The sequence below is a fragment of the Homarus americanus genome, unplaced genomic scaffold (genome assembly GCF_018991925.1).
Source record: "Homarus americanus isolate GMGI-L3 unplaced genomic scaffold, GMGI_Hamer_2.0 scaffold52512, whole genome shotgun sequence".
NCBI lineage: Eukaryota > Metazoa > Arthropoda > Malacostraca > Decapoda > Nephropidae > Homarus > Homarus americanus.
This window is the reverse complement of record NW_024735442.1, coordinates 13334665-13360517: the sequence shown is the minus strand read 5'-3', so window position 1 is coordinate 13360517 and position 25853 is coordinate 13334665. Positions and strand designations below refer to the sequence as shown.

At 36.8% G+C, this 25853-nt stretch overlaps 1 protein-coding gene across 3 annotated transcripts in view; it reads left to right on the top strand.

Moving 5' to 3' along the window:
- Positions 1-25853, top strand: part of LOC121871030 (RNA binding protein fox-1 homolog 1-like) — a 76976-nt gene that overhangs the window by 19750 nt on the left and 31373 nt on the right. Inside the window, exons 3-8 of one of the 3 annotated variants that reach the window (XM_042373091.1) lie at positions 317-469; positions 5005-5142; positions 8403-8456; positions 9045-9137; positions 9359-9416; positions 15958-15996. In XM_042373091.1, the coding sequence (XP_042229025.1) occupies positions 407-469; positions 5005-5142; positions 8403-8456; positions 9045-9137; positions 9359-9416; positions 15958-15996 (445 nt within the window). In that variant the 5' untranslated portion in view covers positions 317-406. Of the gene's footprint in view, positions 1-316; positions 488-5004; positions 5143-8402; positions 8457-9044; positions 9138-9358; positions 9417-15957; positions 15997-25853 lie in introns of all 3 variants that reach the window. The other 2 variants (XM_042373089.1, XM_042373092.1) reach the window with 2 other exon arrangements.

The following is a 25853-nucleotide window of genomic DNA, read 5'->3' as shown; positions in this document are numbered from 1 at the left end:
GGTGTATGTGGTAGCAAATGTTTTGTACCTGTATTTGTATTTCATGTATTTGTCTTATTTATTCTCATAACCTTCATTTGAGTTTGTGGTAGTGTGTGGAAGCAAAATTGATTTACTGTAGTTTACAAGTTGGTCCAGAGAAACAGAAATATGCTCCAGGAAGAAAACTGAACTAAGCTAGGACCCAGGAAACAAGAAAACCTTGCAAATTTTTTCAGTTTTGGTCCCAAGGGTCCCGGATATGAGAGTCCATACTTGTAGCAAGGTGATAACTATAATGACTTTCTTGTTTAGCAAAGTTTTCTCATTTTTATAGGTACATCAAGGTGTCGTGAGTGAACAGCAAAAACTGTCTCCCGAAGTTAATAATCCAGTACCGGCTGCCAGGTCGTGGATCTCCAATGGTATGGAGAATGAGCCAGTTTGCGAAGTTCAACCCACACATTCAAAGATGATGGCAACAGTAAAGGTCGAGTGCAATGGAGAAGTACATAAATATTTACTCATTTATTTATTCTGTTAATATACTGTAGGTGCATTCTTTCTTTCTTAAAAGATTTTTGTGTTTTTATCCGTCAATACTGTACAGAGTGGTTGTCTTTACAGCAAGGTAAATTAATCTTTGGAATCTTTACTAATGTTTAGAAGAAAAAAAAATTAAAGTCAAGATTATCCCAATTTTAATAGTGGGTGATGTAGAATACAGTATATTATACAGTATTGTCACAGCACTAATATAATAGTGGGTGATGTAGAATAGTATTAAGTAATATATTAAACTGGTGAAGCCAATTTTGGCTCACTTAACATAGGTAAAGTAGGTAGGTTGTGTGTGTAAAATATATTGTGTATGTCCTCTTATTACATACCCTTTCCTATCTTCCTATCTTTGCATGGTGGGGCAGAGTTCCAATCAATCAATCAGAGTACCGTCCTCATAAACTTTCTCAGGCTGTTTTTACCAGTCCTCCAAGATTTTGTATCTCACCGGGGACCCAGTTTTTAATTTCATTCATCCATCTCCGTTCTGCTTTCCTACTCTCAACTTTGTCATTAATATTTCTGTTATCCCCACATCCCTAATTATATGACCAGTATCTCATTTTCATTTTTATTTACATTTCAAGTATTTTTCTTGATGTTTTTGCTAATCTTAGTACTGTACAGGTACTTTTTTTTTTCCAGCGTAACTTATTTTTAACACTTGCCAATAACACCACATTTCAAAGGCCTCTAACATGTTTCTTGAGTCTGGTGAATGTGTCCATAGTTCTGACTCTTCAGTCCTTGCCAAATATAACCTTTCAGCACCCTTTTTTTTCACTTTTCATTCAGTCTTTTAGTTTATTAAATGCACTTTTTGCTTGACCTATTCTTGTTTTGATTTCATTTGCACATCTACCATCACGGCTAATCTTACTTTCCAAATACTGTACACAGTTTTCCACTTGTTTAAGTACCATAATTTTTATTTTAGGATTTATATCCAATTTGGAAACGACCATTACTTTTATCTTTACAGCGTTAACTCTTAATACATATTCTTCACCTTTTTACACTAATCTGGTAAGCAGTTTTTGTAATGCCTCTTCACTGTCCATGATAAGAGCAATATCATCTGCATTGTATATATTTGATTTTACTGTATTTTATGGCACATTAAAACACTGGCATATAAGATGCCCCCCCATTTCATCAGGGAATATTTAGGGAAAAACCTTCGTGTTTATTTTCCTCCTGTAGCCATAGTTTTATTAAAATAGTATATACAGTACTGTACCAGGAAATGTTAGGAATAAATAAAAATAATACCAATAAATAAGTAAAAACAAATAATATTGTACAGTACAGTATTAACATTTCATTTACTGTATTTTGTCATTCTTTTTCTTCTTTTCTCTTAAATTAAGTGATTTTTTATTTTTATAAGGACTTAGACTATGATATCGTGGATTTTAACATTGTTCTGTAAGTATAGTAAGCACATAGCATGTGTTTTGACTTGTGTACATTTTTGACTTAAGAACGTCCCCAGCAATGGAACGCGTTCATATCCCGGAGACTGCCTGTATGTTAATTCGACGAAAAGGGGGCTGCGAGTCATTCGAATTGCCGGAAAAATCCGAATGAACCAAGTTTGGAATATTTTGACATTATTCGACAATTTCTAAATTTTTGTGTTCAATTATTCTTTGTTTTCTGTTCAGTTTTTGCGCCTTGTCTTGGCTGCCACATAAGACAATCTATTTATAATTACTGCATAACCATAAATATTTTTTAAAATGTACATACAGTAAAAATAAAGTCAATATTACAGTAATAAATAAATGTAACACTGCAAGGCGAGAGGTGAGGTGACGAGGCGAGAGATGAGGTGACGTGACAAGGCACTTAAACAACACGCACATTAATAGCACTACTAAACCATTGTCTTATAAAATTGTAATTTCTAATTCCTATTTTAAAACGATACATAATGGATTGATGTGGCTATTTTTGCACTTAGACATCTGATCAGTGAATAAATCAGAGCATTGGAGATGTATTATATGCTACAGTGATGTTATTTACTGAGTGCTGAAGATAGATCCTGTGGTAAGCACCAACCCTCTTGAGCAGTGACAACAACAGTGCTTGAAAGTTGGCGAGTGCTGGCGGCAACATTGTTAGGGAAAGCAAGAACAATCAGCTGTTACCGCTGTAAACAAGAGACCAGGAATATATCACAGCACAATAGCTCATCTGGGATTGAGTGTGGGATTTTTGGGGGAAAAGGAATTATTTTTTTATAATGTTTTATTAATTTGGCACTAAATGTACCTAAATTATATGAGAATTAATGATGAAGTTACATACAGTTGTTATAAAGGGATCACTGGCTGCCAAGCACGGGAGCTGAGGTGCCCTCTCTTCCCTCCCCCTCCTTAACATTCGCTCCCGGGCTACGCACCCAAACGTACTTTTGTACAGTACAGTATCTTAATATAATTCATATTATATTCCTATAATTCATTCATCTTAATCTATTTCATAATATATTCCTATAATAATAATTGACTTTTCAGAGCTGCTTGGTTATTTCAGATTTATTTAGATTCAAATTATTTAAAAAAAAAAATACATATTAAGCCCAAAACCATATTAAAACGATCTGAATTAATGAGGGTACTGTGTAGTTTCACTATAGTACACGGGAGAGACAGCTCTGGACAGCTGAGATCCCTCACTCTTCCCCTCCCCCCTTCTTAACCCACATAGATTTTTTTTTTTATTGTATGTAAGATTGAGTGTACAACGAAAGACAAAAGTCGTGTCGTGAAATTTGGTTAAAACATATGCCGAAGGGCTAAACCTTTGGTGTGCTCTGCCTTGTGGTAGGGGGCTCTCATTATGTTTCACAAGTTATATTTAATCTTCGGACAAAACCGCGACACGACTTTTGTCTTTCATTGTACATTTAAAAAAAAAAAAAGTGTGTATCTACCCAAAATTACGAGTTGAAAATTAACCAGAACATAGCTCACCTGGAATGATGGGGGGGCGCTAAAGTGGTGAGTCTTGTGTTACTATTTCACATACCAAACTAATACTAAATGCTGAAAACAAGTAAAAATAAAAAAACATAAGAAATAAGAATATTATCACAGATGTAAAGTAACTGCCAACATGGTACAGTTATTAAAAAAGCTGAAGTAAACTGACAACTCCCTGAATAGTACTGTACTTGTATTAACACAAGTTAACAATAAGTTCAATAAATCATGCATTACCTACTGTGTTGTTCAATAGCAGTGATGTAATATTAAAGTGCATTAATCTTGTACCATAATGTTTTCTAGTTAGACAGTTAATGCCTTTTTTCTGTTATAACTTGCCTATTTTTTTTTTTTTGTTACTTGCATTATTTTAAGTGACTAAATATTTGTAGTAACAATAAGCCAGGTACTGTACTGTACTGTACTGTATTGTATCAGAGATGGACACTAATAGTAATATTCCTGTAAACACTACAGTGGTCCCTCGGTTAACGAGCATAATCCGTTCTAGAAGGTTGCTCGTTAACCGAAACCATTGTTTCAGTGGGTTTTTGGGTAATTGGTTCCAGCTCACCGAAAATTGCCCAAATTCAACAAAAAAGGTAGAAAAGTACACTTACTTTGAGGTGTGTATGTAGAAGGCTCCTGGATGATGATGATGATGATGATGGGAATTAGAATGGAGGTGGAGGAGAAGGGAGAAGAGAAGGCATTAGGGTGAAAGAGAAGTCACCCCATGGTGCCATTTCACCCATAAAATTTTAGTTTTCTTGGTGTAATTCAAGATTATTTTCTTTAAATCAACACTGCACTGCATTATATATTGTCAACATGTAAAATATATTTCAAAATGACCAATAATTTGCTTGCAAACACAGAAAAAAGCATTTAGGTGAAGAGAGTCTCAAGCAAGGTGTTACCTTCACTGAAAAGACAGAGACTGGCGCCTGTTTCGTGTGTTGCCAGGCTGGATGGCGCGCATATAACTAGTTTCCTTACCTTCAATTATGTTCAATAATTGTTAAAATGACTAAAAAATTTAATATTAAAGTTTAAAATTATTGAATAGTATAAACTTCTTGATATTTACTAATATGGTAAGGAATATAAGCCCTGGAACCGATTACTGTTTTGGCGGACTAATACTACAGCTGGTGGACCACCAAATGCAAGCGAAAACATGTTGAGGTCGGCTCGTAAGAAACTCGTTAATCGAGGGATTGCTCGTTAACCGAAGTTAAGAATCTTATGGAAGGTAACTCGTTAACCGAAATCTTGTTAACCGAGGCGCTCGTTAACTGAGGGACCACTGTAGTTCGGTTTGGTCATTAAATTTGTAAATTTTTGTAGTTTTAGATATATTAATTTTTAAAATTTTTACTATTGAGTACAGTACTGTACAAATTAATTAGATGGAAATTATTTGTCACCATGTAGTTTTTATAATATGCCTTCAATTTTCCCACAGAATGATGCAGAAAAAAGTGATGCCACAGCCAGTGGACAACCTGATACACCTACACCCTCCAAGGAGCCACCAAAGCGCCTCCATGTCTCAAATATTCCCTTTAGATTTAGAGATCCTGACCTGAGGAACATGTTTGGTGTAAGTTTTTTTCTCTTGTCTTTTGTTAATTTCCGGTTGGTAAAAATTATCAACTTTATGTAATATATGAATACAAATAAGTAAAGAGATGATAAACAAAACTGAGTATTAAAAGGACTCTCCCAGGATTCCGTTGGACGCTTTTATTATTATTTCCTTGAATATTTAAATTTTCTCTATATAAATTCATTTTTTATCGCATCTGTCTGGAGGACAGAAGGTGAGCTATAGCTGTCCAAGTAGTGTGCTCAAGGGCCAGATTAAAGTGTTTCTAGGCCCCATGATAGAGCTGCTGTATAGAGGAATATTTACACTATAATAATATAAGACTGGTACTTCTATGCTGTGAACTATATTTCATCTATAATACTTTGTCTGTGGTACATACTTTGATGGTATAAATCTTTAACTATTGAAATTATGACTGATATTTTGTCTTTGTTACAGTATTTATACTATAATACTGTATAATTAACCCTTTTGCAGCAAAATTCGTAATGTATAATTCGGGCTAAGCACATTGTGGGGAACTCGTACTTGTCCCAGGGCAAGTGACTTTTGAAATTTACTTGCTCTGAAATTTATTTTTCACTTGCCCTGACAAATTTTGGGGGAAATTTGCTTGCCTGTTTTTTCATGGGAAAAGTTAAATAAACATTTTAAAACATTCCAATTTATTGCGTCTGTGAACTCACAAATCACTTTTGTCCATCTAAATGCCTTTTACCTTCACCCTTCTCCATCCAGTGGTGTTTGAAGAACCTGGTCAATTTTCCTTGCTTCTTATTCATGTTAATGTTTTCACTTCAGTTTGTACCATAACTCTGTTTATACATAAGTCAGTGTGAGTTTTTATACAGATTTTCAGGTCAGGTCATTGTGAGAACAGACCAATAGAAATAGGAGGGATCAGTTGTGATGTTACGATATAGCATCAGTTCAAACGCACACACATATACACAGCTCCCCCCCCCTCCCATCGCCTTACTGGTGAGGTGGGGTCACACAGCACCTGACAAATTCCTGTCTCGTTATTTTCTTCTCAAAATATTAACTTGTCAGCAGGGCAAGTCCCAGGCACACCGACAATGAAAAATCACTTGTCTGGCCCCTAGTTTGGGCATGTCTGGGCTACCAGGCTCTGCTAATCTACACGGCCGAGTATAATTGTACTGTCAAGATAGCTGAACATTATCTGACCTTGAAAAGAATATCAAATTTCATTAGGTGTTGCCATCTTTTGGTAGGAGTCAAATCACATAATGTAAATAAAACCCATGGTGGATCATTAGTTATTTAACTGAAAAGAACCATTGTTTTACATTTATTTCTAATTATATAGGCAAGTCACTCGACTGTTATGAGGACTTAATACTTCATTTATACTTCTGCAATACTTTTGTCCTGTTATTGAGGCAGATAGGGCACTTTCTATGTAATTTTCTAAGAATAATTGTTTTTGCTTTACATTTCCCATTTTCACAAATGTTAATAATGTTTTCACATTATAATGGGTTTAATGGAATATTAATGCTAGACATATAGACAACTTCTTAAAAAAAATTTATTATTTGCAAAGACCAAGATAAGATGACACAGTTGGTAATTAAAACCATTGATGGTACAGTGAACCCTCACTTTACGCGGTTAATTCAACCCACGGCGGCCCGCGTAAAGTGAGAAACGCGTAAAGTGAACAACATAACATATGGGATTAATTGAAATAGAGACCGGGCCGACCCCCAAACTCCACGTTTTTAGACACAATACCTACGTTGTAGTAAAAATAACTTCTTAATTTTATGATGGTATGCACACACAATTAATAATTAAGAGAAATATCAATAATATTAGGTTTTTTAACACTTAATTAGTAGAAAATGGCTGGGCACATGGGGATGGGGGGTTGGTTCCGAGGCAGAGGGCAGATTATTGGCCCTCACCTGTATCACTATCCACCACAGAGGCTTGCAGGGCCTCTTTGTCAAACCCCTCAAAGTCCATATAACTCCATATCCTTACTATCATTATCACTATCACTGACTTGGGCCGGCTGTGGTGGGTGGCGGGTGAAGAACTCGGTAATGTTTTGATGACTGGGCGACCTTGTGCGCACCCTGCTCGCGCCGCTCTCCGCGTAAAAGGGTACACACACCGTGGAAAGTGAGCATTCCGGTTTCGGCAGGGTACCGCGTAAACGTGGAAACGCGGAAAGTGGGACCGCGTAAAGCGAGGGTTGACTGTATTGTGAACACCAACTACGTTGCACTTTTCTGTAAATGGTTCGGTAAGGATGTGGTATGCCTAACACACATACAGCTACCTGGCTTCTTACATAGTTGTAAAAAACTGTGGTCATAAACTAACCATCTAAATATTTAACTTAATATTTTTAGAAGGTAGTTATTTTTGTTTAGCCCTATTACAGTATATGCCAGTTAGATGAGTTAGTTCTACCCCAACACGAAAAACACTGGTTGATTTATTATAATGAAAAGGGTTTGTGAAGTAATTCAATTAATGCAAATTGTTAAGTTTGATTTACCAGTTTTCTTTTCTCCTTTTTGTGTCAGCTAATATCTTATTTGGCCTCAAACTTTTTGGTAGGCCCAAGAAGTTTTATAGGCCCTGGATACTGTGGTCTAATGGATAAACCAACCCTGGGTGTTGTAGTGGTGGTTGTCCACAAGGTTTTTTGTTAACTTTTCATATTTGGTTATCTTCTGCTAAACAGTCAGTACAGGAGGAGTTTGTGTTAAATAAATCAGTCAATATACTGAGGTATTGGCATGATGCTCATTTTAATATTTTGTAGTTTTAATAACAATGAGAATGTTAGAGAATAATGAAGTTAGTGAAATAAGTAAGGATATTGGTAAAAAAAAACTGCTTTGTTTTATCATATTTTCATTAATACTAAGGGGAAAAATTGCAAAAGTGGCTTTTTTTTTCTTTTCTTTTTTTCAGAAACAACCTTTTTGTAAATTGAGGGGATGTCTGTACCTGAAAGGGCTCCCAGTGTAATAGCTTGAAAGCTGCTGTGCAACAATTGCCATACTTCATTCACATGAATACTGTAATACCTCCTGTTAATAGGCTCTATCATGAAACTTTTAGTGTGGTGGGATATCACAGGTCACTCTTAAAGGCCTAGGCCATAAAATGTAGGAACTGTATTAGAATACACTAAAGATTATATGGACAAAAGATTTATTCCTATACTCTAGTTCTTAAAAACTAACAAAATGGTACTTCTTCAGAAATTTGGAACAATCCTTGATGTGGAAATAATCTTCAATGAACGAGGATCAAAGGTAAGTTGAATCTTTGGGTATGTTTTATGTTCTTCATTACTGGAAGTAGTTTGAGGGGTGCATCATCATGATGCTGTCCAGTAACCTCACTGTCTGTCACTGAACATTAACTAGAGTTTTGTTGGCAACATTACAGCATAATTTCTTCCCATAAAACCCCAATAATCCCAACTTCGATAATCTGAAAGACTTGAAAATCTAATTTTGGAGCCTCGGTTAGCTGACGAGCCTTTACTCAGTCCGTCATTCATCATTGCCTATGTTTTGTTGTTTTTCATCTGATTACCTTTAATTATTTTTATTTAAACATTTGAACATTGTGGGAGTTTAAATGAATACACCAGTAAGGTGCTCTTAATTTATAGTTCTTAATATTTATGGTGAGCAGAGTTAGGTGATTTCTTACTTGCACCCTTTTATCAATGTGTACAGTATTTATATTTGAATATCAAAGTTTTTTTTTATGGGGAAATAGATTAGTAAGTACTGTCCAACAGTCTTTCTAATTTAAAATGAAAATTTTCAATGAATTGATGAAGTTTTGTTGACAATATTGTGCGGTATTTTTAACATGAAGTGGTTTTGCAGGGCTTTGGTTTTGTGACTTTTGCTTCAGCAGCTGATGCGGATCGTGCCAGAGAATCTCTGAACAGTACTGTGATGGAAGGCCGCAAGATTGAGGTAACTTACCACCACACTGACACTTAATGTCATCCATTGATTAAGATTATTTGCCTTTATGTTGCCTTGGACAATATATGATAACTCACTTCATGTCATTAGTTATATATGAAAAATACATGATAATTCATCAATATCCCATAAACAATGAACTGATGTAATTGATTATATTGAATGGTCTTTTTACTGAAACAATATTGTTGTTCACTGTACGTGACTAGGTGAACAATGCCACTGCCCGTGTTCAGACCAAAAAACCAGCAGCAACAGTTCCTAACGGTAAGTACTTGCTGCTCATGTGCTCTAAGCCCATTTTTACTGCATAGCTGCTTTTCTTCAACAACCTTTTGTTCGTTTCTTCCTTATCCATGTCTTTATGAAATGCAGGAGGGAGCCCTTTGACCTGAGACCATCCCACTCAACACCAGATCCTCCTGTTTACACACAGGAGACTGTACCTAAGTGTCACCACAAAATCTTGTAAATTGGGGGGAAAAATCAATACTAGTGCTGTTGATAGCTTAGTGACCTAGAACTAATGGGTAGTTGATTGTATAATTTGTATTGTTGCAGGAGTAAATTTCATCCATATATACAGGTGTACTCTTACCATGCTGACAGCCATCATGACTGGGCCTAACTTTGGACAAACAGTATTTATTTGACATAAACAGGTCAACATCATAACTTTGGACATATTTAACATCACTGTGAAATAGGTAAGACTTAACTGTATTCACATCCCAGACAACATTATACATTTATGCTCAGTAGCTATGAATGGCCTTCTTGAATGCTTAATTGGTGAAATACAGTACTTTTTGTTTAACACTTGTGCACCATGACTCGATATCTTTGTCAATTTTTAATCTTGTCCAATTGGCGCTGATGCCATTCTCATGTCACTGAAAAGAAAAAATCACCAAGAATCAAGTAAATATGACTGACGCGTAAAAATTTGATGAGTCACCCCTTGAATTATTCTCTTGTCGTAAACCAACACTAATTATATATATGGCAACCCCTTCTAGTAATCTCCCAGCAGTCATACCAGAAATTTTCCCCAATTGTCCCTCTCACACACTCCTGCCTACCATTGTACAGTAATATTTGCCTGTAAAATTGTTTGTAAAATATTTATTAGTGTAAACTGGTGGGAATGGATTTTTTATTCCAAAATCGCTCACAGCTTAACCGTACATGCTAACAAAATTCTAAAACCACATTAACTTATGTAGACACTTATAATAACCATTGGAATAACAAAGAATGGAGAAAAAATAAAAGCAATGGCTAAAACTAAAAACAAAGTACAATAAAAGATTTTGGAAAATATTTCAATATTCAAGTTTTTTCAATGTGTCAGCCTTATTATTACTTACTCGATATCCAATTTCTGATTTCACCAAGCTGAAACATAGATATGTCCTCTTTTTTGTTGTATATTACTTACTTAATGTGTTTACTTGGTTTTTGTTGGGTAAAGTACAAGTTGTTTGTGATGAGAATATAATGCTTAACTTTGTATCATCAAATATTTTTTAATTTTTAATTTTTTTTTTACTTCTTCATGTCAATGAGTGACCAATTTTACATAAAATGTAGTTGGTTTCAAACAAAAAAATAAACAGATTGCCCAAAAAATTTATTCAAAGAAAAACAGATAGCATGACTCTTTCATGCCAAAAAGTCACAATTAGCCCCAAGAGAGCTGAAATTTTCACATGTTGTCTTGTAGCTTAGACATAGAGCTTTCCAAAAAGGTATAGCACGCCAAGATCAGATAATGATCAAGGTGTACACAAATAATTAAATGAACAAATGAAATTAAACATTAGTTTACATTCAAGTTTCAACATACACTTGATAATCTTTATTTACTGTACGAAAAGACAGAAAGTATTAAACGAATCCAAAAACTATAGTACTGTATAGCATAGGTAGCAAGTAGCATCATGCCAAGATCAGATGATGATCAACTTATTCAAGGTGTACACTGTACACAATTTCACAAATAATTAATTTGCATTCTCATACAACCTATCGGCCTTATTCATTATTCATGTAAATATACAATACCAACCACATACACATTATACCAGTGCATTTTTATATAACTTATTGTTGGTCTTAGTCATTATACCAGTACATTTTTATATAACTTATTGTTGGTCTTAGTCATGTAAATAAACAGAAAACTCTAAACTTTAATGAAAAGTAAGTTTTTAGAATATTTAGTTTGGCGCACACCTTGGATGACATCCTGGTTATGAACTTATGCAGTACTTAGCATAACCAAATATATTGACAAAAAAAATCCTAATTAAATTAACAAATAAATGAGAAATTAAATTATACATTAGTTTACAATTACATTCTATGATTCTTTCAACATACACTGACAGTCTTTATTTACTGTAAAAAAAAGTATTAAACTTTAATAATAAAAAATTTCCATTCACGTTTACACGTACTAACACGCAGTCAGCCAAGCGTGCCTGACTGGCTGTTGGAGACACGCGTCGCTGCGTCACACGCTTACAACAGACAGGAACAAACATATATAAATTTTGTTAGCGGACTTAATGTTAGCGGGTCCACTAATGGCTTCCAAAGTTAGTGAAAATACTAATCTGTAACGAGAAAGTTAGCTTTGCTAGTTAGCGGTTAGCGGAACCGTGCCCACCACTGTGACTTATAACAAAGATATTTATCTGTTCTACACACACAGGACTTATAACAAAGATATTTATCTGTTCTACATACACAGGACTTATAACAAAGATTGTACACACACACACAGAGGACTTATGAGTGTAGTGTCTGCATGACCATTCATAAAACACAGTCAATTTATGATTTGCATATTACAGATGTCTGACCCCTGCTTCGCCTCCCATCATGTTAAAAGATTATGATTAATCTAACCAACTATGGTGTATAATTTTTCTTGTCTTCAGTTGTTTCCTTGGTACCTCTCTCTGGTTCCTTATATCTTTAGTATTGTATGGACCTCTTTGTTCAGTAATGTTGCTTAATTAGTTATTAATTCCAGCATGGTGTAACTGCAGTCTGATAATGGGACTGATATTATTGTTTAACTAGAACATGGTTTAGACACACTCACATGTTTTAACTGTCTCTATGTAGATTTAGTTGTAATTTGCTTCATTTTGGTGTATCACTGTAAAAAAAAAAATATTGCTGAAAGCAGGTAGACAAGACACCCAACTTAAAAGAGAGCTTTACCGCCTTGTGAATGATGTGAAAGACCTTTAAGATAGTTTCTTTGTTTTAACCTTCAAAGACCATGGAATGTGTTGCAGTGTCTACTGATGGCTCACAAGAGCCTCCTCCTGTGTACTTAACCAGCTTTTGTGTGTGTATGTATAGAGAAGTTATTTATCAGCAACACTACTGACCTGACATGGTAACTGTGAAAATGTTGGGCTCACAGGTCATGTTTCTTTAACAGTAAAACCTGATGGTTGTTAAGAGACAAGATTTACATGTACCCCCACCAAAAAAAGTCCTGTCATTCCTCCGTCCCATCCATGAACCTTGAATCTGAGGCATCACACATTGTTGGGCCCATAGATGGCACACTGTGTGATGTCTCGGATTCTCGGGTTCATGGATGGGAGAGACGACTAACAGAACTTTTTTGGTGGGTGTGCAGTACACTGTTACTAGGTAGTATAGCTAGTGTACAATGTTCCTATATATTATGCCATTGTACAGTGTTCCTAGCCACTATGTAATTGTACAGTGTTCCTAGCAACTGTATCATTGTACAGTATTCCTAGCCACTATACCATTGTACAGTGTTCCCAGCCACTACCATTGTACAGTGTTCCTAGCCACTATACCATTGTACAGTGTTCTTAGCTACTATATCATTGTACAGTGTTCCTAGTCATTATGCCATTGTACCTCTACAGAGCTCCAAGATATTGTAACATTGTACAATAATTCCTGATAATGTATAATTATCCCTTGTTACTCACAAGTTCTAGGTTCCAGTAACCCTCTCGAATAGCAAAATTTGATTGCAGTATATCAATTATGGTCACTATTATCCAATCCTTTGAGGGGTTTACCTTTAATAAATGTCTAAATAAGCAATGTAATGCATAATAATCACCATGACAACACAAAAGAATCAATAAGCAAATAATAATAATGAAATACAATTAATTTAGCCAAAATTACAATTATGCATGGTGAAGTAGAGGAATCAGTTATGATAATTTAATCTATGCATACTATCACTATCTAAAAATGTCTATATACTGTACTGTACCATGTTTAGTTAAATATTGAAGGTTCCCTTAAATACTGTACTGTATATCAGTTTTTGCACATAGAATGCATAGTATGTAGGAAAAAAGTTAAATCTCACATTCAATCAGAACCTTCTACTGTAGGGGTGTAGAGATTCTTGTAGCAAGAGTTGTTTATATATGGCTGTATTTATCGCATAAATTGGCTCCAAAATTGCGCATAACGTGTCCAAAAACAGCTGCCAAGTACACCTTGTATCAAGAAACAAAAAAAGATTTATCTAGCGGTGAAATTAGACATTATTTAATAATGTGTCTGTGGCAAAGTTAGGGCGTGGCAGTGAGAACTTGGCGTGCCTCTCCATACATCAGTCATTACGACGGCTTACTCACTTCCTCCATGTATTCTTACAGTTGTTACATGCTTAATGCTTTATTACCATAAGAGTGGTAAAAGCGGCTGCTAGCTGATGGTTCGTGGCAGTTGACGGCTAGCTGTCAGATGGGAAAAATAGGGTTCAGTTCCCCCAGTGATATGAAAACCCCATGAAAAAAAAATCTACCTAAATAATGATGAATAGTACACAACTATTGTAATTTGCTACCTAACACATTCAAGACAATAAAATACTGTATAACTTTGGTACATTACCTTATGGAAAGGCAGTCAGGGTTCTTCACAAGGGGTGAGGAGGGGTGGATTGAGTAAGGGCCTTACTCAGCGAGATGAGGAGGGCTGTCTACCTCATCACTGCTGTCTCAAGAGTCGTATTTTCTTCGGTGTAGTATGGGTAGCTGAAGATTTAGCAGAATGCTTGGATGCCATTAAAAGGATGGCATAAATACACACGGATAAAGAGAGATCACTTCACACACAACTGATGGAAAGATGCAGGCTTGTGGAACATGTGGGAGGGAAGGGGTGGGGTTGTTATGATCAGTGAGTGAGAATATGTCTCTGTGCCTCTCTGCCAAAATGGCCACCCCAACTGACTCTCGGGGCATTCGATTTGAGTTTTTGCTTAAACCCAAATTCGTATAACATGAAAATTAAGTGTGAATTTAGGAAATTTATATACAAGTAGGCAAATTTTTTTATCTCAAACATTCGTATAGCGAAGGATCCCTGTACTCAGGTACAGCAGGAAAGTCTGGGGTTTGTACAATTTTTTTTTTTTTACGGGAATTAGCCCACCCGGGCACAGGTCAAACGACCTACAACGGGGCCTGGGTGGTGAAAAAAAAAGAACAGAAAGAAATTGAAAATTGAAAATAGAGAACAAAAAGGTTATACAGTATTGTGTTAATCTACACCACGATGATGCCGGAAAACCAGCTTTTTAAAGTGAGACAGATTGTATAAGTATGGAAACAAAGAAGAAGGCAGAGCATTCCACAGTTTGGCTGTGTGAGGAAAGAAGGAGGTACTATAACGAGTTATTCTCGTGTGACCGACATCCACGGAGAAACAGTGGACACCACGGGCAAGACGTGTGTTACGAGCCCACGGCCTTGCTGGTGGTACACAGGATGCCAAATCCACCGAACATTGCCCGCTAAAGTACCTGTAAAAGAGAGAGAGTGAAGTTCTCATTACAATAATTTTAACTTATTTTAAATAGAGTAATCTCAAAATGTCACTGAAGTTTTGGTAATCAAATACTGATCATAAACCTGTACAGTATGGTGTTCCTAGATGCTGTACTATTGTAAAATGTTCCTAGATAATACATTGTTTTATAGTATGGTATTCCTAGACATTACCGTTGTACTGTACAGTGTTCCTTGACACTATACTATTGTATAGTGTTCCTTGACACTATACCATTGTACAGTGCTCCTAGACACAATAGTATTGGACAGTATGCATAGATAATACTCCATTATACAGTTGACCACAGGTATGGTGTTTCACCCCTCGGTGGCCTTTCCAAACATGTAGCCATTACAGTAATATATTTTTGGGGTAATATTTGTACTTGAGATTTGTGCTAAGTGATATGATAGACGTAATATCTGTAAAGAAGATTCGACTATGAATCCAACAATGCCACCAGTTCGGAAAGGTCACCGAGGGGTGGAATGCTACACCTGTGGTCAACTGTACATACTGTACCATGTTTTGATTTCTATGATTGAGATTTGTGAGTTAGTAGTATTTATTTAGTTTTTTTTTTTTTTTTTTACATAGTATTGTTCAGTGTTCCTTCATAGTATACTTTTGTATAATGTTCCTAGATAATACTCTAATGTATAATATTCCTAGAAACTACCATTGTACAGTGTTCCTTGACATTATACCATTGTACAGTGTTCTTAATCTTTATACTATTGTACAATGTACATAGGAAATACTGTATGCTGTTGTACATTGTCCCTACATAAAATACCATTGTAGTGCTCCTAGACACTATAGCATTGGACAGTATGCATAAATAATAGTCCATTGACCATACTGTACTATAATTTAATTTCTGTGATTGAGATTTGTGATTTCGTATTTATTTAGTTTTTCTTTTTTCTTTTATACCATTTAGTTATAGTCGCTAGAAATGGAATGGTGCCAACTGCCTTGGGTGAGCCAACATTATTGGGTTCAAGCTCATTCTCTTGGTGTTGGTCATGGGTGTATGGTTTTGATGTTCTTTTTTTTTCATATGCTGAAAAATTTTTTGTGCTACGTCACTAGTTTTCCCAGCACTGTGCTGCAGTCTCTTTAATGGTGATAAGGTAACTTCATAAATATGTGACGTGCAGCACAGCATCCTGCTTTTGTGTACCTGACACACTTTTATCCTTTTTTCACCTGTCCAATCTCTTTTCTCCAAGTTATCATTTGTAAAGGCCTATTAAGGGAAATAAAAATATAAAATATATTGCTAAAGTTTTATACAGGTATAGGTCTTAAACAATCTTGTGTACTTAACAATATGATAGTTATAATATTCCAGCTGGGGAAAATTCATAATGGAAATGCTAAAATTAATATTTTGGGCTCTTAAATCTTTCCCAAAATGTTATCTTTTTGAAGTAATATGGTGAACATCACCACATCATTAAATATTGGCCACTCCTTACTAGTTCTTCAGTCCGTGCTTCTACATCAAATCCCTCTTTATGTATGTGTGTGTGCATCAAACACTTGTAATTATAATAAAAAAGTACCTGCTATTTTTACTATAATACTTCAGTGCTAAACAACTTTGAATAATTTTTTAAAAGCTCTTGTACCAATAGTTTATCTTTGAGGCTCACTAAATAGTCATACAGAGGTGATTAGTTTGTGGTAAATTATTGAGAAGTACAAGTCCAGCTGCTTATTTAGTGTTAGTCATTGATGTCTGATACAAGTTGTTACAGCATGGGTAGCATGAGGCCTCACTTGGTTCAGGCACTGTTTTCACTCTTTTTTTATTTTCCAAGTGTACTGCTCATTAAAGCAGCTTGAATGTTTTACTACTATTATGGAGTGTGGCAACAGTATCTGGCCTCTACTAATCACTGCAGCTTTCCATTTCAATCTTGTCTCTGTTTCTTTATCTTCCATCTGACCTTCTCTTTCCTTGCTGTACTACCTATGACTGGCTCTTTTAGATGCCCTTCTCTGTAAATGGTACCCACTTGTGTCTTTCACTGTGTCATTTACCTAGTTAATATTTAATGCTTATTGTCTTAGTGGTTCTCACTGTGGCATTGATATACTGTACTTTAAGGTGTGAAGCAATGTTAATTATTTGTAGAAAAATGATGAATTGTCATGCCATTGGCTCACTTTTAATTGTTACTATCATTGTTAGTTATGAGTGTGACCACCACCCAGAGCCAAGAGGTTAGTCTGACACTGCCATACATAATATGCACCTCTCTACACAGAGGCCAGTTGCACAGTATTTCTAACTGATTTCCTGATATCTCTTGAGCCCAAACTGGTAAATATTTTACAGACTTCAGAATTATTTGATTATGGCTTTGGATAGGACTTTTTCTGTTTTTAGCTCATTAAGTTTTGATTATATCCAGTAAGACCTGAGAGCTATTGAACTGAATATATTACTGGCTTTGTAGACTTGAGAAGACATTGTTGGTACCCAGAGCTCCCTTTGACTCAAAATGGCACTTACTGCAGTAAAGTATTTGGCCTATTAAGACAACAAGCAAACCCACCACAGCATTGGACTGATCAGATCAACTTTCTCTGGCTTGGTTGAGCCATTAACCCTTTCAGGAGTGAATTCACAAATAATGTCTGTGCACACCACAGTGTAAAAGAAAAACAAATAATTTCCTCGTAGAATAATAAAATTTCATACAATATATATTGAGAAAAAGGAAGCGAGATAAAAAAAAATTGTTTCGCTTCATTATAGTCGTGACATTTGGCTGGAGGGGATGATGGTGGGTTACTCAGTGAAGATTTTAAAGTTGGTGGCCCTTATCTTCAACCCTCAAATCACTGTAATTATCTCCTGCTTCACTTCTGACCAGTTCTATTATTAACCTCCACGGTGAATGAGCCGGTGCTTGACCGCAAACGTTGACAGTGTTGGCAGTACGGCAGGACATAACTCTGTATGTCTCATAATTTGTTTTTTTTTACCTCGGAGTTAAAACCCTGTTTCACCAGCTAAGAGGCAACTTGGAAGTCGTACACATGAGTATAATGCCCAGTTCTCATTCTGTAACAGTGGGTTGACAATAGGAAGGGCATCCAGCCATAAACCTTAGCTCAATTATGCCTAATGACAGCTTGGACACCAGAGCTGTCTTTCTCCAGGTCCTGTTGCATTTCCTGGGTTAGTGCACTGCCTGTACACAATGTGTGTTCTACAGGGCAGTAGTTACTCTTGATAGTACAGGAACCCAAACTCGGGTAGCACCCCGAGAGGCTGCTGTGTCATCAAATGTATGATACTGTACAGTACTACAATCAGCATTAGTGCCATGTTGCACATGGAAAGTTGGTGATGGGTTATCCTAAGGCCATTGAATTGCTTTTGAGATGACATCAGGTTCACTAGTGCGCCAGTCTTTAGGTTTGTGTTAGTCAGCAGCAGAGGGATATCTGGTACAGGTTGATACCCATGTGCAAACAGTACCTAAATATGACAATACAACTGAAGATCCTAATTAAAACTGTTACACATAACTCCCCTACCACTGTCTCAATGCCAACCATTGCAAAGTGGAGACGTAGTGGAGTTCAGAGTTAGAAGTCTGAATTCTGGTACTGGGCAGGGAAGATCAGTTGAGTTTGTTGAGGCTGTAAAAAGGTGGATTCGTATTGTGTACACCAAACTAGATTGAAAGAAAGATCAGCAAGGTTGATTACTGGTAGGATTGACAGGCACAAATGTTATGGAAAGGGAGTGATTCTCAGTTTGGTGGTGTAGGGATCTTGAGTGCCGAAAAGAGGGTTGAGAAAATGCTAGAGGTGAAGTGTTTTATGCTGAGTTCAGAAGATTGAAAAAAGTCAATGGAGGGGCAGCATAGTAAGTTGCTGGGCCACATTAAAAGATGTTCTTTTAAGTGTGGCCAACAAGCTCTGTGGCTAGATGAAGGGCCCAGCCAACCATGCAGTAAGATAGTAAGATATTGGTGGAATAATGAAGTGGACAGAGTGATAAAGGGGCAGTCTAAAAGCATTAGAGCCAGCAAAGGGATCATGCCCAAGGATTGTAAGACAATGAAGAAAATTATTAACAAAATGAAGTGGAAAGGCTACTGATAGTTTTGGAAACAGGTCGAAAAGTTGATAGGGAGAGAGTGGATATTATAAAATGCAGTTTGAGTTCATACCAGGCAGAAGGACTTAAGAAGCAACAGTGAGAAAAATTTATTTATTGACTAAAATAAGGCATATATATATATATATATATATATATATATATATATATATATATATATATATATATATATATATATATATATATATATATATATATATATATATATATATATATATATATATATATATACATACATACATATTATTACATACAGTAATCCCTCGGTTAACGAATTACCTTCTATAAGATTCTTTCTTCACTTCGGTTGACGAGCAATCCCTCGATTAACGAATTTCTTACGGGCACCCCTCAACATGTTTTCGCTTGCAAACTAGCTGTCGTATTAGTCCGCCAATACAGTAATTGGTTCTAGGGCTTAAATTCCTTACTATTTTAGTAAATATCAAGAAGTTTGTACTATTCGATAATTTAAAAAGTCTTATATTAAAATTTTTAGTCATTTTAACAATTATTTAACATAATTGAATACAGGGAAACTAGTTTTTAGCGTGCCAAACAACCTGTCAACACACCAAGCAGGCATCAGTCTCTGTGTCTTTTCAGTGGAGGTAACATCTTGCTTCAGACTCTCTTCAACATAAACGATTTTTTCCTTTTTTACAGTGAAATTATTGGTCATTTTGAAATTTATTTTACATATTGATGATATATAGTGCAGTGCAGTGTTGATTTAAAGAAAATATTCTTTATTTATAGCAATTAAACTTAAAATATCACGTGTTGAAATTGTTTTTGAATCCAGCATGGGTCCCAAGAAATCAAGAAAAGCGATTTCAATCCACGTGAAACAGGAAATTATTAAGAAACATGAAAAAGGCATTAGAACAAATGTGCTTAGCAAAGAATATGGCATGTCGACATCAACTGTGTCGACAATTCTTGCACAGAAAGACAAATTCAAGGAAGTGAAAGTGAGAGACAAATCTACCAGAGTGTTTAAAGGTAGATCCCTAATAGCAGAAACAGAGAGGTAACTTCTCATTTGGATTAGGGAAAAACAAATGAAAGGTGATTCAGTTCCGACCTAATATATTTGTGAAAGAGCCAGGGAGATTTACGAACATTTAAAGACAGATCAACCTGGTTCTTCAGGCACAGAATTTGAAGAGTCTAGGGCCAGCAAGGGCTGGTTCGAAAAATTTAAGAAAAGAAGTGACATTTTTAGTGTAGTTAGGCATGGTGAGGCTGCTAGTGCTGATAAGGAAGGAGCAGCAAAATTTTTAGTGGAGTTTAAAGAACTGATGGATGAAAAAAATTCTCTTCCACAGCAAATGTTCAATGTGGACGAAACTGGGCTGTTCTGGAAAAAAATGCCCAAAAGGACATTCATCACCAGAGATGAAGCCTCTACCTGGGCATAAACCCATGAAAGACCGTCTCATTCTATTGCTTGGTGCCAATGCTTCAGGGAATTTCCGACTGAAGCCTATGCTTGTCTACCACTCTGAGAACCCCAGGGTGTTCAAGCAACAAAAAGTGGTTAGAGGACGGTTTGGAGTTTATTGGAAGTCCAACCGTAAGGCATGGGTAACAAGACAGCTCTTTAATGAATGGGCTGTTGAGGTGTTTTGCCCTTCTGTGAAGAGCTACCTAACCACCAATAAACTCCCTTTAAAGGCTCTTCTCCTTATGGATAATGCCCCTGGTCATGACCCTCAACCTACCAGCACTTTGGAGTCTCAATTTGACTTTGTCAAAGTGTTGTTTTTACCTCCCAACACTACATCAATCATACAGCCAATGGACCAGAATGTGATCAGCAACTTTTAAGAAGCTGTACATGAAGAAAATGTTCAGGAGGTGTCATCAGGCAACTTCCACTGATCCTGAACTAACACTGGCACAGTTCTGGAACACACAATTTAACATCCTGGAGGCTATAAAATTGATTGTGTCCTCATGGCAAGAAGTCTCCACTAGATCCCTCAATTCTGCATGGAAAGCACTGTGGCCATCAGTAGTCCATGATTTTGAGGGATTTCAGGAAGAAGTAGAGTTGGACCAGGAGATTGTGTCCATTGGTCAGTCAATGGGCTTTGAAGTGGAGGAGAATGATGTAGAAGAGCTTGTGATGTCTCATGAGCAGGAACTTACTCCTGAAGACTTGCAGCAACTGGATGAGATGTTAGAGGCTGACAGTGGTGAGGAGGTAAAGAAAAGTGATGACCATATGTCTTCTTCAGATTTGAAAGATGATGTTGACCACTGGGAGAAGTTCAGGAAACTGGCTTCAAGGCACCCAGATGTGGAAAAATCAGAACTAGCTTTGTGTAATGTTGAGGACACAGTGGTATCCTTCTTCAAACATCAGTTAACGATGAGGAGGAGAGATGCCCCACAGACAAAAATTGACAGTTTCTTCACTAAAAGGCAGCAGGAACAAGATAGCTAGCCCTCAGCCTTCCACTTCAAGAAGGAGAGAGGATGTTCCTGCTGGAGAATCTGTCAGTCCAGAGGTTCCTGACATTTTCATGGAAGGTGACTCACCTTCCAAGAAGCAGTAAAATGCTTCTCCTCCACCTCCACTTCCTTCTCTTCTCCCTTCTACTCCACCTCCCACTTCAAATTCACATCAGCATCATCATCATCATCATCATCATCATCCAGGAGCCTTCTACACACACACCTCAGAGTAAGTGTACTTTACTACCTTTTTTGTTGACTTTAGGCAATTTTCGGTGAGCTGGAACCAATTACCCAAAAACCCATTGAAACAATGGTTTCGGTTAACGAATTTTTCTGTTAACGAGCAACCTTCTGGAACGAATTGTGCTTGTTAACTGAGGGACCACTGTATATGATTTTTTTTTTTTATCATTATTATTTGCTTATTAAATTCAGCTTGACAATTCAACATTTTTTAGTGTGTGTATTTTGTCTCCTGAGAGCTTAATAGTAGCAGTCTTCAGGGGTGAAACTGAACAAGATTTCTTCTGTCACTTGTCACACATACCAGTACATTTCTGCCATGAATTATTATATAAGGGAAGAAGTGCAGTGTTGCTTATCATATCTTTAATAATTGACTAAATGCACACAAATTTTAATCTGTTCACAAATTATAAATTGTAGATAGTATTCTTCCTGTAAGAGATTGTCATTGTATGATTAACACATTGTTGTACATACAGGACAATCTATCACTAACACGTTGGTGCTTATTTATGAGTTTTGACCACTGACAGATGGGTACAGGTAGGTGACAATCTCCTGTTAAAAGATGTTTGTACGTATATGATAGTCTACTACTGATAGATTACTTGGAGATTACTACCCATAGGTAATATCCTAACACTCGGAGTTTGTCTGATTGTTGCCCATAGATTCTGATTGATGTGTGAGAGATTATTGCACATATGTAATGATGTGACCTGAGATTATTGCACATGTGTAATGATTTGTCAGATTGTTGCCCATAGCTTCTGATCTGTCAGAGATTATTGCACATAGGTAATGATCTGCCATGAAGAGATATTTTTATCATAAGTCATTGTTTGTCAACTAGAGATTGTTGCATATCAGTATTGGTCTGTCACTGAGAGATTCTTGCACATTAAGAGAATGTTGCACAAGTAATCATCTCACTAAGAGATTGTTACACAAAGATAATTATTTGTTCCACAACAGTTGTTGCACATAGGTCCAGCAATTTTCTGCAACATAGAGATTGTTGCACACAGATAATTATCTGCCACTGAGAGATTCTTTAACCTTAATAATAAAATGCTCTACAAGATTGTTGCACCTCAGTAATGATATGTCACTGAGAGATTATTGATGTTCTGTACATGGGTAATGATCTACATCAGTGTCTCTTGTGTACATGTAATTATCTGCCACTAAGGGATATATGTAATGATCTACCATTGTTGCATGTAGGTAATGATCTGCCACTGACAGATTGCTGCACATAAGTAATGATCTGCCCCACAGAGATTGTTGCACATAAATAATGATGATCTGCCATGAAGAGATTATTTCACATGGGTACTACAAAGAGGTTCTTGCACTTGACGAATGTATTGTGCGGCTTAAGCTGTTCAAATGAAGAATATTAATAAAGTGGTTTTGATTACTTATTTTAGTTGGTGTTGGTGATGCCATGTTAAAGGTGAGCACTAGAAGGTACTTGGTTATTGTGGTTGGATGCACTTTCCTCTGCATGGGGGTTTATGGCACTTCAATTGATGGTCATTGTTCTCTCTTTCTTGCCATAATGTTCCTTGCATCGACGAGGAGAGTTTATTTATTATCCTCCTCTATTTATTATTACAATCTTGCCCTGCTACAATTACTGCTACACACCATGGGGGGGGGTCCAAAAACAATCCCACACTTTCCCTTGTTCCTGCAAGCACACAGACACATTACTAAAGCTCATTTCATGAACTTTGGTGATCATTAAATGTTAAGTAGTAGTCATTAGATTGAGCTCCATCTGTTGTTAATTGTGTTTGATTGGCTCCAGCTTGAAGTGGTCTCTGCTCTTGATTCAGTCGCTCATTAGCATATGACAAATACCATTGTAAAAAACTGTAGGGTAGGTAAACTCTGTGGTATCTACTGTAGAGTATATCCAAGAATAAGACCGACTTCTCTCATATTTGTTTTACAGTTACTCTGTATTTATAAAGGTGTGCGCTCTTTGAATATTGCATTTTAACTTTAATTTAAAAATTTTGATAGAGGCTCTTAAAACTTGATTCTGGGATTGAAATACTGTACAAAAAAATCTTTGCTTCGATTTACGTATACAGTACTGTCTAGTTTTATTTAAAGTAAAATGGAAATAGAGTAATGGATGAGAACCAGCTCATGCTTTGATGGGTTATTTTGGCTAACTTTGTAACAAACAGCCCAAATATACAGGTTTGTCATATAAATTGCTTGTTCCTCCGTTTATAAAAGGGTGTATGTAGGTACCTTAAATATCAAAGAACAGCAACATAAAAGTAAGTAACATCTACTCCCCTCTTCTTTATTATGGCATCATACCTGGGCTTGTCCCTCTGGTGGTGGTAGCTTTAGTTGACTGTGCCTGCATAGAGAGGTGATACATGAGGTGTGTGGAACGGCACAGACGCCACCCGTGTAGCAGCCGCTAGAGCCACAGCTCAATATTTCCCACTACACAACAGCAGATGGACTGGCACAGTAAAAAAAAATGGCTCATATATTTACTACTTGCTACATTTTAATAAATAATTATTTTTATCTTATCTGTGATGCTTCACTCTCCTAGGGAGCTCCCCATTGAGGGGAAGGTCATGACAGAAGAGCCTCCAGGCTTCCTGCCCACTATATATATTTTTTGCCCTCTATTTTTCTCCCCATTCTCTCCTTAATGTATTGTTCCACACTCACCTTCCATGATGTAAGTGGTCTCCCTCTGCCCAAAGTTGCTGTACCTTTACACATCCTTTTCCCGTTCTCTCCTTTGGCATCCCTTTCATATGTCTGTAATGAACTCGGATAATCATTTTCACCCATTCCAGCGCTCCATAATTCACACCTTCTGCCCTCTCACCCAGTCCAAGCATCCCATATACTTCACTATTTTTCGCCCCTTCCATTTTATTAAGCCCAGATGCAGCCCTCAGGTAACTCATTTCTGTAGCTTGAATTTTAGAGCATTCTGCTTTACTCCAAGCCTATGTTAATTAATCAGTAGGGGAAAAGTTTCACAAGACTGCAAATGGTAACCAAGATGAATGAACAAGTTGAGACTGATCAATTAAAAACATTCTGGTGAATATTGTGTGTGTTTTATGGGACATGGAGCATGCCTTAGTTGTAGTGCAATGGTGAAACATACCCACTTACATAGTGGTTTACATATGGAGCACTTGAGCTTAGGGTAGAATTATTAATTTTAAGAGGATGCTTTCATCTGTCTGGGTTGGACTGCTTCCCTCTACGTGCGTGCGTGGGTTGGGCTCCACACTTGAGAGCGGGCCACCGTTGCTGTGGCTGTTTTATGCTAATGGTGTCCCTACTACTGTGACTCCACTCTATGTGTTGCAACCCCCATGAATCTTAGCCTACTACATATTGAAGAGTGCACTCAACCCCCGTAGCAGCCTGCACCGTATGTCCAATTGTGATTCAAGGCTTGGCTAGTGTTTGGCCCTGGAGGAAGTACCGGCTACGGCAGCAGGCCTCCTCTCCTTCCCCCCCCCCCACCAGACGCCCGTGACAACCACCACGTACTGTAGTTGTCACTACCAGTGATCACCATCACTTCTCTGGCAGACCATACCACATATATACCACTGACAGGCACACATACAGTACTTCATAAGTAACACTGTACTAGCTGAAAAAAATAAATGTACTCTACTGCATTTTGTATGTTACTGATATATACTGTATTTAATACTACCACTTAGAAAAAGTCTCTCTCTCTCTCTCTCTCTCTCTCTCTCTCTCTCTCTCTCTCTCTCTCTCTCTCTCTCTCTCTCTCTCTCTCTCTCTCTCTCTCTCTCTCTCTCTCTCTCTCTCTCTCTCTCTCTCTCTCTCTCTCTCTCTCTCTCTCTCTCTCTCTCTCTCTCTCTCTCTCTCTCTCTCTCTCTCTCTCTCTCTCTCTCTCTCTCTCTCTCTCTCTCTCTCTCTCTCTCTCTCCCTCT